We start from the raw sequence: 14,173 nt of genomic DNA, 5'->3' as shown, positions 1-14,173 counted from the left end.
AGGTCGAACCTAAGGCATTTTTCAGTTGACTAAGTGCCCAACTTGCCACTATCCTCTATCCACTTCCTGACCTCTGGGAGATGTCGCTGAGTGTGTAACAGTGTAAACTGCTATCCAACGCTCTACCAACCAGAATTCTCTACTAACTGGAATTTTTGACAAGCCCCTAATACGAACCGTCAGTTTACCAACTGGAAGCAGTCACAAAGTTATCCAGAACCTGTATTTTTTCATACTTGTTTTAATGTGCTGATGAAGTTTAGAAGTAAAAAGAATACTGTTCTTCACCTCTTGGGTCCTTGCCCGTTCGCTTATGCTACAAGTATCGGTAAATGGAATTCTCGGTTAACCGGCTTTTTTGATTAACTGGCTCCACCCATTCTCTGCGTGTGCCGGATGATAAATATTTTACTGTAGTATCATTCAAATAACTCCTTGATATTTGGGAGGGAGGAACATAAGAGTGTCATTTAACCTTTCAAACACGTTCAGTTAGATCATGGCTGTTCTGCACCTCGAATCCATTTTACTGCCTTTCCCTTGCCCTCGAAAAGTCTGTCAGTCTCTGTCTTGAAACTTTCGAATTAATTCCAGCATCCATATTCATTTGGGAACAAGTGTTCCAGATTTCCAGTGCTCTTTGTGTGAAACGTACTTCTTGATTTCACCCCCGAGTAGCCCAGCACTTGCGCCTCTTTCTCTGGAAACCCCTCACCACAGGAGACATTTCCTCTTCTACCCACTTCTCTCATTTTCAGCACCTTTTATTTGGCATTTTACATCACCTGTCAATCTTAGGAAAAACAAATCACACCCTCAATTTAACCCTTTAAGCCCTGCTATCATTCTGGTTTGTTTGCACTGTAGACCTTCCATGGCTGATTTTTTTTTTTCTGCTGAGAATCAGAACCCAAAACTGAATGCCAAGTTGGACCGGGACAAACCGCTTCTTCACTTTTTACTTCCAGCCCCCTGGAGTTCACAGAATCCCTACAGTGCAGAATGAGGCCTTTCGGCCCATCGTGTCTGCACCGACCACAATCCCACCCAGGCCCTATTCCCGTAACCCCACATATTTATCCTGCTAATCCCTTGACACTAGGGTCAATTTAGCATGGCCAATCAACCTAACCCGCACATCTTTGGGCTGTGGGAGGGAACCGGAGCAGCCAAAGGAAACCCACGCAGACATGGGGAGAATGTGCAGATTCAGCACAGACAGTGACCCAAGCTGGGAATCGAACCTGGGTCCCTAGCGCTGTGAGGCAGCAGAGCTAACCACTGTGCCACCCTGCTGCCCCGTGCCGAGTTAAAGACTGAGATTCCATTAGCTGTTTTGCTTGGCTATTTGTACATTAGCTTTGAGTAATATTTTTAGATGCACTTAAATGCCATTTTGCTCCTCCACAGTTCCGGGCTCCTTCCATTAAGAAAATATTCTGATTCGTGTCTCAGATCCAAAGTGGATGACCTTGCGCTTCCCTACAATGAATCTTATCTGTCACCGGTTTTTACTCATTCACTTTGTCTTTGTTTACCTTTCCATTCCCACATTCACACCATTTACTGTCTCTCCTAACTCGGTGCCCTCTGTAAACTTAAATTTGCAAGTCAAATCAAGTGAGTAATAAAAACTGAGACCTCAGTACAGATCCCCCGAGGGAAGAGGGTATATTCATCATCTTTGAAGTCTAGAATTGGATGCTGAACCGTGATTATTTTTTTGAACTTTGATTCTCATTCAAGATTTACTCCTGGCTGACAGTAACGTGCTGTAGCTACTTAAGATCAGGGTAACCAAGGTGTTGGAGTGGGCGGTTCTTCAGTATTGAAGTGCTGCGCAACCATCCGTTTGAGTTGTTAACCTCAATGGAATCAGAAGCTGGGCACCAGTCATTTTCATCTCGATTTTGGTTGCTGTTTTTTCAGCAGCTATCCTTAGAGCAAGCAGCGAGGTTTGGGCAGTGCAAACTGCATCAGCAAAGCTTTTGCTGACTGGGACAATATGATCGATGAAGTGTGAGGTGATTTTGTGATGTGACACCCTGGTACACATGATTATATTTGGACTATTCCTGGGGTAGGCTGGGGGGCGGGCGGGTGTGTGCGTGTGTGTGTGTGCGTGCGTGCACGCACGCACGCACGCACGCACCTGGGTTGAGACGTGCAAGAGGTTAAGCTAAGCAGTGTGTCCAGGCCATTTCCTCCATGGGGCTTTACAGAAATGTTTGAAGGCAGTGGACTGATTAATGGGCTATTGCCAACAATCGAACATTTAAAAGAATTGACTCTTTTTCACCTGTTAAATCTAGCAGTAGGTTGCAGTTAAAGACCCCTCTCCCTGACTGTCAGAGTTCTAATGTAAAAGGAATATTGGCAGTCTCTTCAACTGCGGCACTAAACTAATTCATTTGGCATTAATTGGTAATTGTGTTCAGAGACGGCAGGGAAGGACACTGTCAACTGATTAGAGTGGAGGCCTGTTGGGGCAGAGTAGAGGGAGGATTTGCATTGTGTCAAACTGCTGTACCTAACAAGGGTGTGATTTGAGTGCCGGAAATGGAAACTGAATACTATTGCCTAGCACTGCACTTTAAACAGATTTTGAGCAGAGATTTCACCACAAAAAGTGTGGGTAAACCCAGCAAGGTAGCAGTTGCTCACTGCTGTCTGAGGAACCTGGGTTGGTTACTGACTGGATGTCCCGAGACTCCAGCTCTGAAGTGGTGCAGTGGTGGTGGTCACTTTTAAAGTGCCCTTTTCAATGCCATGTCCCCTTGAACTGTGAAACTGTGCAGCAGTACAGGCAGAGGGTTTGGTTCCAAAGATAGATTGCACCTGGAGCTTGAGTTACATAATACTTTGGTGAAGCACAGGTGGCCTCGTGTTTGCCAGTACTCTCAGCAATGTGGAACGCTTAAGTAAGTGGGTCACATTTTCTATTCTCTAATGCATTTGCACAGTCGCACTAAATGCACCGGGGGCAAAAAAATATGATGGACTTAGGAGGCCTGCATTTTTATAATGATGGTCGTCTTAATGAATTACTTGTAAATGGAGTAAGGTCATTGTGGGGGTTGGGGGAGTGGCACATTTCTATAACTTCTCTTTCTTTCTCAGGCAAAAGTCACAGAAGAGTCCTCACAATATGAGTTTGAAAACTACATGCGGCAGCAGCTGATGCTGGCTGAGGGAAACACTATGCACGAGGTGAAGAGTTTTGCACACAAACGCCAGTTCAGCAACATCCCACCGGTGCGGCGGCTGGGCCACGACGCCCAGCCCATAAACCCTCTTGACGCAGCAATCCTCGCTCAGCGCTACCTGCGAAAATGATGGCTGGAAACAGCTTCCGAAGCTCCACAAGCCAAGTTCACAGCACAGTAATACTCATCATGCCACGTAGTACTGAGATCCTGAGCAATACAGTATTCTGTGACAGATATGTAGCATTGGACTGAGTCTCTTCAAAAGCATAACTTGTTGTTTCAAGGAGCCAGCCGAAGACGGCTTTTTTTATATGTCAATATAAAGAAAGGACAGTATTGCAACATCGTCCGGGGCAGTAGTAGATGTTTAGTTTTTACTTTATATAATCTACCTCTTTCTTCATTTAACCAAGACATTCTCAGAACTGTAGATTGAGAGACTGGATTGAGTTTTTCATCCTATGTTGTGACTCTGAAAAGGACTTGTACCGCAAGAGATTTTGAGAGCATTAAGAAGTGGGTATGTTCATCGCTGTGGAGCCCCTTTTGCCTGCATTAGCGCCAGATAATAGTGTAAAATGTAGGTTGTTTGGGTTATTATTTTTTTTCTTCCCCTTTTGTGAACGTTTTTCTTGCAGATTTCAGTGTGGTACAAAATGTCCGTAAAAGGAAAATGTGAAGGAAAGACAACCAATATGATCCCGCATACATTGTTTTTACTGTGTTTAAGAGCAAAGATCACTTTAGCTGACCTTTCCCCGTCTTTTTTTTTGTCATTTTTATTTTGGAGTTTAAAAGCTCTCCGTTTGGAGGCTGAAATTTTAAGACAAAACTTACGACATACTTCAATAATAGTTGCTTGCGATCCAGGGCCCCTGGAACTTGTGAAGTTGACTGAGCTGCAGAAACTGTTAGAACACTAAAGAACAGTTAAGGTGTGTCACTTTTTTTAATTTTCATTTGACAAGCTCAGGGAGAACATTCAGTGTTGCCGCTAGGATTTTGCTGGAGCATTGAAATGTGTGAGATAGCCACACTTGGTCTTTCAACACGTTTGTCCATGCATGAGTGGAGGGAGGTTTTGAATTTGAGAACACTGGTGGATGCAGGCGCCGCGCTTGTGTGAGGTGAGTTGGTCATCACACATTCAAATGTGCTGACAGAAATGTAGTTTGGTCTGATGCCATTGGGTTTGGCGACAACAATAGCATTGCAGTGATTCTGAGCATTCAGCGATTCAAGTAACCCCTTCAGTTCTGGGTTCACTGCACTAAGTGCTCAGGATTTACCAATGTAAAATGTTCACCCACAGAATTAACCGACTGCTCAATGATGAGCAAAGTCTTGGTTTGACTATGAGCATTGTACAAGTTATGTACTGCTACTTGTACCATTTTGTATCATGTCTGCCTCTCCCCTGCCCTTGGGTGGGATGCATTTTTTTTCTCTGGCTGCAATGGACTCGTTGATTTACAGTTTTATAAGTGACCACTAAGGGTTGCCTGATGATGGTCAGGGTCAGTCAAGCCTCTATCTTATGTCTTGGGAAATAACATTGCTTACCACCTCATCCAGTTAGTCTGGCTCAGGTAAAATACTTCCAGCCTTAGAGGGCTGTGAAAGTATCAGCCGACTCCACAACCTGGCATTATACTGGGCCAGCATTATCTGACCCTCGTCCTGGCTTACTATTAGTTCCAGAAGAGTCACCAGTGAAGAATATACATCGACCCTTTCAGCAGGGACAGTAGATCTCATTCTGCTCAGCACTGTCATTTTCCCACTCTTTTGAAGGACAGCAGAGACCCTCCAAAGACTGAGATTCAGATGCTGCCCTCCTGATTAACAGTCCAAGCCCCTGATGATGCTTTTAATTACTGGGCCTTGGAAGTGTCATTCAACTGTAGCACAAATCACTTATGCCAGCCAGATGTTGCCTCAGTGACTTTAGTATGACGTTGTATTCTTTTCGCCCTAATTTTAATGATGAAAGGGTGTGTAAAATGATTCATAGGGAGTCTGCAGTAACATAGAGCTCGGTGTACATATTTATTTTTCTGTGGTGGCTTTCCAACTTCATTGGGTTTCCTCAATATTGCTGAGAATTTCAGTTAGTATTAAAACCGGTAATAAATGCCTGTCTTGCCTGAGTACATTAAACCTGTGAAAATATACAAAGAATCCAGCCGATTCAAATCGTTTTAGTTTCAAATTAACATTGCGTTGGGGGGGGAGGTTTGGTCCCTCACGTGACAGGAGGTTGTACATAGAAATCTCCACCATTCAGGGATGATTGCAAGTGATCTCTGGTCGGTGTGACCTTGTAGATTGATGTTTTGGATTGGGGGGTGGGGAGGGGGGCGCAAATGCTGTGATGCAGTCATAGGTTCTATTTATTAAATACCATGTGTTCCTCATAAAGTTTTTATGCTGTGTGATTGGATAAACCAATTGATTGCTTGGGGTGGGGAGTGGGTGAAGATTGGCCTTGGCGATGGTTGTTTGTAACATTGTGAAGACCTTTGGGTTCTCGGAGTTTAGTGTTGTGGGGCTAGTGTACTGATGCTGAGGGGGTGTTGGTGGGTGGGGGGGGGGTGCGGAGGGTGCAGCCCATAAAGTCCTAACAATATCAGGCAACAGATGAGATGCATGGAAACGGGAGCGAAGTACTGGAACCCTGTATTGTAAAAGTCAACTTATATTAGTCGGGCAAGTTTTCATGGAAGTCTCATCTGTCCTTTCAATGCCTCTTCAACACGAGTTTGAAGAGGTCTTGTTTCCACCATGAATTGGGGGCCACTTAGATAAGTGAACAAATCTCATTTTGAATATGGTATGTCAATGAATTTAAGTGGAACACAAAGTAGCAGTTTGCGATAAGACTCCAGTATGGATGCAATAAAGCGTAGAAGGTCTTAAATATATATATATATAAGTAAATACATTTTAAGAAACGGTCTTTAAAGACCAAAGTAGCTTATAATGGTGCAACAGAAGGGTTGTTGAAGAGATGGTGCCCAACTTGGCTGGCCAGCTTAGATTGGATCTTGAAGGTGTTTTGATGTTGCAAGAGTGATGCTCAAGTTGAGGTCTTGACCTATGAGCTTTGCACTCCTTGAACCTTGATGTAATCTGCTAATTGGAAGCTTGCATTTTGGAAGTAAAGGCTGTATTTCTCACTGGCTTTATCTACAGTTCTCAGGATCCATAAATGATAAGTTTCTGGGCTCCCGTCAGCACTGTGCAATCAAACTTCTTGTAACTAGGTAGTATCAGTGATGAGAAGACTGTGTGCGCCTGTCACTGCGGACACGTCGGTGCTGCAAGGAACGAAGGGTTTCACCAAAGACCTCACTGCTGCTTATTGGGCCTTGGCTAGTGCTTATCCAAAAATATCTCCTTCGGGGTGTGCTGAGCCCAGTTGTCGAGATCAGCAGAGAAGTAACCCCATCACTTGTTGCATTATTATTCACCAGACATCTGGGGGAAAAATCCCAGCCAAAAAAAAGAACTTTTGGATTTTAAAACACGGACTGTTTTCAACTCCTCATTCACTTGAGTTCTCTGAGCCTTACTCCAGTCTGGCTGCTCCAGTTACCTTTTTTTTGTAGTAACTTGTATATAATTTCTAATAACTTTAATTCAGTGAAGACACGTAAAGTCACAAAGTATTACCATTTGTCACGATTAGAGGCTGTGGCTTTTTATTTCATCCTGGGGAATCTCTTTTATCGAGCAAGATTTTTTTGTTTTGTTTCCCTCGAATTATGTCTTTATGGTAAAAGTGATTATCTAATCCGACTGGAATAACGGCAGCAGCCCATGCATGTCGATTTGTGTGTTTGAGCTGCCTTTGGCTGTACCAATTGAAGTACGCTGTATGAGACGTCAGTAGAACGGAATCGTGATCATTGTATACAAATTTGTATAAATAAAGATGACATATTTTTGTACTTCATTTAAAATCTACTTGCATGTCAGCAATAAATTTCATACTGTAGAGACATTCATTCTGACTTGTGGTTAAATGGGTTCATATCCAGATACCTGGTGTTATTATGTAATGATCGGAAATTCATCTCCACACTCCTGAGACCTGGGTGTTCACGAATGTTCGATTTTCCCCCACCACCCCAGTGGTAAATCAGCTCAAAGTTGAAGGGCGTTACTGCAGTTGAATGGAGCATGTGTCATTTCGAGTAACCAGTGTCCTCATCAAACGCTCCCAGATCAAAGTGCAGATACGCAGCATCAAACTGCAAATCCATTGTTCCTTTTGGATATTGGCTTGTATCACCTAACTGTCCCTACATCAGTCGGGCTATAGGATGGTTGGTGTAAAAATGGGAAGTCTGTTACAACTGCTACAGTATGGATGCTGTGATTACAGAATCCCTACAGTGCAGAAGGAGACATTCAGCCCATCGAGCCTGCACCGATTTTCCAATAGAGAATCCCACTCGGGCCCTATCCCCATAGCCCCACATATTTGCCCCGCTAATCCCTCACACATCTTGGGACACTACAGCACAATTTAGCATGGCCAATCCTGAACATCTTCGGACTGTGGGAGAAAACTCGAGTCAGAGTAAAAAGGTTCCATATATCTGGCCTGATTGATTTTCTTACATGGAAAGGGGGTGAGTTCCTACCCTTCGCATGATCAATCTTCAACTTTGAGCATTGAAAGAACATTTTCACTTTTTCCCCCACTTTATTCCCTCCTCTGGAGTATTAGCAGCTCTCTGGGATCTTGCGCAGGTTCTTTTAGAGGATCAAGGCAGACTTGATGGGCCGAATGGCCTCTTCCTGCACTGTAGGGATTCTATAAGCGGTCAACCTGGGCTCAGGAGAAGCACTCTTGCCTCTGCACCAAAAAATATTCTCTGGCCATTCATCTCAATTCTGTTTCCTGGGGCCTTGCTGTGTGAAAATGGAATGCTGTATTCCATACTTAATTGGCTGCAGAGCAGCTAGGATGTTGCAACAGGTACTATACAAATGTAATTCCTTTGTTTCTTTAACCAATGGGAATAGGTGCAAAGGCTGATAGCTCTGTAGTGCAGCCCTGCTGTCAGCTGCAATTCAACCAAGAGCCCAGATCAAATCTGACTCTTCCCTCGTCTCTTGACTGTTCCAGTCTAGACTTTATATCAATTATCTTTTCAATCGAGAGCTTTATACTGTTTGGAGTCCATTCATATAGTTTCTTGGAGAAAGGTGCTGATTTGATATATTTTCAATGCCCTGATTCAAAATCTGCATTTTTAAAAATTCATCCATGGGCCAAAGGCATCACTGGCTGACCAGCATCTATTGCCCATCCCTAGTTGCCCTTGGAGGGCAGTTTAGAATCAACCGCATTGCTGTGGCTCTGGAGTCGCATGTAGGCCAGACCAGGTAAAGGTGGCAGATTTCCTTCCCTAAAGGACATTAGTGAAGCAAATTGGTTATTATGACAATCAACAATGGTTTCATGGTCATCAGTGGTGTCTGAATAAGTTATGCTGTTCCCTGATAAATCCAGCATTCCCTGCAGTGACAGGCTTCCGATACACCCCACATGAACATCGGTCTACTCCATACTGCAATACTCTGCGTCGTTAAGATTCCCACTATGGTAGCCCCTTCGCCTCTGAGACAAAGTTATAGGTTCAAGCCCCCCATTTCAAACAGTTTGAAGGTGAAGTCTAGGCTGACACCTCAGTGCAGTACTGAGGACATGCCAAGCTGTCGGCACTGCCGTCTTTCTAATGAGATGGAAAGCTGAGGCCACCCTTGCACATTTAAGTGGCCTGTGACTGTATTTTGAAGAGCACTAAGGAAAATCCACCCCAAGCCGCAGCCACCCCAATGTCCTTGAGCACTTTATCACCCTGCTGTGAATCTAATGTAATGCTTCCTGTGCGAAACATGTTTAATTCTTGTCTTCAGTGGTGCTGGGAATGAGAAAAGATTATTGTGACCTGTGGCTGCTGCTGTGCAAAAGCAGCTTTGGATCTAAGCACAGGCTCAAAAGTGCCCTCTGGGGACAACATGCTGTAATGACATGACTAGATTATTCAATGATGTGAATCTCAAAGTATGAAAACAGAAGTTGATATCCAGCTCAACAATTAATCATTAAAGTGGTTTAAATGTTCTTGTGAATGTGTTGTGCACTCCTTTCTGGTCAACTTACCAGCCTGATTTGGCAGTGTATCTGTCTCCCAGTTAAACTCATCTCCCCTGCTGCATTATAAGTTTTGTTTTGACTCCTGTACAGTTGTTCCAAATCACTGACTCTTTGTTCTGTGTGCAGAGATCAGTTGCTGTGCTTGACAAAGAAGTTGCGAGTGAGTGAAAAATTGACAGCAGAGAGCTGTTATGGTTCATTTTAAGATGGACTCTTTCCTGCCTCTTGATCCCCGAAGATTTAATGTGTACTGAGTCCTGGCTTGTTCAGCCATATCATCATCTCCTGCTGCTATTTCTTATATTCTTAACAACAAAGTGAGGGTCTGGACAACTATACTCTTGGAACCTACTCTTTCCCCAAAGCTAGCATCGGGGAGGTGATGGCCTTGTGGCATTATCATTAGACTATTAATCCAGAAACTCAGCTAATGCCCGGGTTCGAGCAGGTGCCTGCCGCGGCAGATGGTGGAATTTGAATTCAATAAAAATATCTGGAATTAAGAATCTACTGATGACCATGAAACCATTGCCAATTGTTGGAAAAACCCATCTAGTTCACTAATGTATTTTAGGGAAGGAAATCTGCTGTCCTTACCTGGTCTGGCCTACTCGTGACTCCAGAGCCACAGCAATGTGGTTGACTTTCAACTGCCTTCAGGCAACTAGGAATGGACAATAAATGCTGGCCAGCCAGTGATGCCCATGTCCCATGAATAAACAACTAAAAAAATAATTCCATCTTCTCAGTATTACAATATACAGGTCTCCCAAGATTTATATTGTGTTATTAAAATATATTTTTATTGACAATTTTGCCCTTTTTTACAATACCCTTTATAGAAGGAAATCTGTCGTCCTTACCCGGTCTGGCCTACATGTGACTCAGAGCCATGGCAATGTGGTTAACTCTCAACTGCCCTCGGGCAACTAGGGATTGGCAATAAATGCTGGCCAGCCAGCGATGCCCATGTCCCATGAATTAATAAAAATCATAGTAAAACAAACCCTCAAACTGGCAGGAAAAAGACAGGAAAACACCAATACAGTTGGCCTGGATTTTGCAATGTACCCGGTGCCTCCTCCCATGCGGGCAATGAAAAGAGATTTCAGAGAATGGGGGAATAACAAGATAAAGCCATAAAAGGCATAGCGATGTATACCCTCTCTTACAGGTTAACAGTGACGAGCTACATGTTTTGTGGAAAACCTTGGACTAAATCGGCTAATGTGGAGCCTAAAAAATTGAGATAAGTGGCCCATACCTTCTAGAATGTGTCAGATTTAGCCCGGCGTATACAAGTCAGGAATTCCATTTGGATACCTTCCATAATTTAATGCCAATTCTGAATTGAAAGGGACTTATTACTAATCCATGAGCAAAGGATTATTCCCATGCTGCAAATGTTAGGATATTATGCAGCCTTATCCCATTATCTTTTTATCTAAGAATTACCCAGAATTAAAGTGCAAAGGATTAAATGCTTCAGGCCACATTGAAAATCTTTTTGAAATCTTTAAGGATATGAAACCAGCAGGATTCTGACATAGGATCTGCTGCAATGCAGGTAGCTCCCCATGCCCACCTTGCGTTTTTGGGTTAGTAGGATCAAACTTGTGTCTTAAGAAGAGGGTGTTATATCTTAAGTTAATCTCCTTTGTTTTACTACAAACCAAGATTTTCATAGAATCATAGAATCCCTACAGTGCAGAAGGAGGCCATTCAGCCCATCGAGTCTGCACCGATCACAATCCCACCCAGGCCCTATTCCCGTAATCTCACACACTTACCCTGCTAATCCCCCTGACACTAGGATCGATTTAACATAGCCAATCAACCTAACCTGCACATCTTTGGACTGTGGGAGGAAACTGGAGAAAACCAATGCAGATACGGGGAGAAAGTGCAAGCTCCGCACAGACAGTGACCCGAGGCTGGAATTGAACCCGGGTCCCTGTCACTGTGAGGCAGCAGTGCTAATCACTGCCACCGTGCTGCCCACATATGAATCTGAGGTGGGAGGCTAGCTGATACATTTTAATATTTGGCATCCCCTCGCCCTCTCTTTGAACTAGGAAGCTGCAGCTTCGCTGGCTTTAAGCGAGGTTTTTTCTTGTTCCACGTAAAAGCGCTGAGTATTCCATGAATTTCCTTTGGGACCTTTGCAGACAGCAAGATGGGTCGTATCTGCATAGGATAGAGCAACCCAGGCAACACATTCACCTTAATCAATACTATCCTACCCAGCCAGGCTATTAGCAAGGAGGGCCAATGATATAGGTCCCACTTCATAGAAGCCACAGTGAGAGGGATGTTTGCCTTATATCGGTGCCTAAAAGAGGGAGTGACATAGATTCCCAAACAAGTAGGTGACCATCTAAAGGGAAAATGAGCAGAAAGGACACCAATTTTGTAAATTTAATCTTATCCAAAATAGACACAATCTGACCACCACAGCAGTGATAGCGGGAACAGGAACATCCGTCCCGGACACTAACAGTAACACATCATCTGCATAAAGTGTAATTCTATGTTGCCTACCTCCATTAATCACTCACCTGATGAAGGAGCAGCGCTCCGAGAGCTTGTGATTCCAAATAAACCTGTTGGACTTTAACCTGGTGTTGTGAGACTTCTTACTGTGTTTACCTCCACTGAGTAACCCAAAAATCTCAGGGCCAAGTCTAATTGCCTCCGCTCGGGGTTCAATAGCAATCACAAACAATAACAGAGATGAGGGACAACCCTGCCTAATCCCTCTCTGAAGGTTAAAATAGAATCATAGAGGTCTTTGGCCCATAAGGGCTACGCTGGTCAAAGACAAACCACCTATCCTAATCCCATTTTCCAGCATTTGGTTCATAGCCTTGTATGCCTTGGCATCGCAAGTGCACACTTAAATGCTTCTGAAATGTTATGAGAGTCTCTGCCTCTACCACCCTTTCAGGCAGTGAGTTCCAGACTCCCACCACCCTCTGGGTGAAATAGTTTTTCCTCGCATCCCCTCTAAACACAGTGGTTAGCACTGCTGCCTCACAACGCCAGGGACCCGGGTTCGATTCCCGGTTTGGGTTGCTGTCTGCGGAGTCTGTACGTTCCCCCCCATGTCTGCGTGGGTTTCCTCCGGGTGCTCCGGTTTCCTCCCACAGTCCGAAAGACGTGCTGGTTAGATGCATTGGCCATGCTAAATTCTCTCTCAATGTACCCGAACAGGTGCCGGAGTGTGGCGACTAGGGGATTTTCACAATAACTTCATTGCAGTGTTAATGTAAGCCTATTTGTGACACTAATAAACAAACTTTAAAACTTTAAACTTCCTGTCCTTGACTTAAATCTCTGCCCCTGGTGATTGATCCCTTCACCAAAGGGAAAAGCCTCTTCCTGTCCACTCTATCTATGCCCCTCATAATTTTACACATCTCAATCATATCCCCACCCTCCTCAGCTCCAAGGAAAACAACTCCAGTCTATCCAATCCCAGGCAATATCCTGATAAATCTCCTCTGCACCCTTTCCAGTGCTATCACATCCTCCTATAATGTGGATTTCAGAAATGCAATACTCTAGTTGTGGCCTAATCAACATGTTATGTACTTCCAGCATAACCTCCCTGCTCTTAAACGCTTTGATGATTAGATCTATAACCATTTGAAAGGACCACCACCGGTGGGCCCCTGCAGGGAGTACCTGTATCCACTTCACAAAGTCCCTGCCCAACCTAAAATGTTGCAGCCTGTAGAGTAGATAATTCCACCCTATCAAAATCCATTTCTGTGTCCAGAGGGATCATTAACCCATCTATAGTGCGCTTTTGGAAGCTCTGGATAATATTTAGTAATCTCCTACATGGGTTTTGGCCCTTTATAAACCCCAACTGATCACCCTGAATAATCGCAGGGACAATTCTCTTCCAGGGCTTGCCAGCACGTTAGGAATCCGCATTAAACATAGAACATAGAACAGTACAGCACAGAACAGGCCCTTCGGCCCACGATGTTGTGCCGAGCTTTGTCTGAAACCCAGATCAAGCTATTTCCTCCCTATCATCCCGAAGTACTCCATGTGCCTATCCAATAGCTTCTTAAATGTTCCTAAAGTTTCTGACTCCACTATCCCTGCAGGCAGTCCATTCCACACCCCAACCACTCTCTGAGTAAAAAACCCACCTCGGACATCCTTCCTATATCTCCCACCATGAACCCTATAGTTATGCCCCCGAGTTACCGCTCCATTCACCCGAGGAAATAGTCTTTGAAGGTTCACTCTATCTATCCCCTTCATCATCTTATAAACCTCTATCAAGTCTCCTCTCAACCTCCTCCGCTCCAAAGAGAAAAGCCCAAGTTCCCTCAACCTTTCCTCATAAGACCTACCCTCCAAACCAGGCAGCATCCTGGTAAATCTCCTTTGCACTCTTTCCAGTGTCTCCACATCCTTCTTATCGTGAGATGATCAGAACTGCACACAATATTCCAAATGTGGTCTCACCAAGGTCCTGTACAGTTGCAGCATAACCCCACGGCTCTTAAACTCAAACCCCCTGTTAATGAATAACACACTATAGGCCTTCTTCACGGCTCTACCCACTTGAGTGGCAACCTTCAGAGATCTATGGATATGAACGCCAAGATCTCTCTGTTCCTCCACATTCTTCAGAACTGTACCTTTGACCCTGTAATCCACATTTGAATTTGTCCTACCAAAATGAATCACCTCGCATTTGTCAGGGTTAAACTCCATTTGCCATTTTTCAGCCCAGCTTTGCATCCTATCTATATCTCTTTGCAGC

At 44.1% G+C, this 14,173-nt stretch overlaps 1 protein-coding gene across 3 annotated transcripts in view; it reads left to right on the top strand.

Moving 5' to 3' along the window:
• The window catches only part of stk40 (serine/threonine kinase 40), a 79,529-nt gene extending 72,312 nt beyond the window's left edge, over positions 1-7,217 (top strand). For all 3 annotated transcript variants that reach the window (XM_078237762.1, XM_078237760.1, XM_078237761.1), the window contains exon 11: positions 3,121-7,217. In XM_078237762.1, the coding sequence (XP_078093888.1) occupies positions 3,121-3,336 (216 nt within the window). In that variant the 3' untranslated portion in view covers positions 3,337-7,217. The remainder of the gene's footprint in view (positions 1-3,120) is intronic.
• Positions 7,218-14,173: the final 6,956 nt, after the last annotated feature.

The sequence above is a fragment of the Mustelus asterias genome, chromosome 21 (genome assembly GCF_964213995.1).
Source record: "Mustelus asterias chromosome 21, sMusAst1.hap1.1, whole genome shotgun sequence".
NCBI lineage: Eukaryota > Metazoa > Chordata > Chondrichthyes > Carcharhiniformes > Triakidae > Mustelus > Mustelus asterias.
The sequence above is the reverse complement of the archived record's forward strand: the minus strand, read 5'-3'. Positions and strand labels throughout refer to the sequence as shown.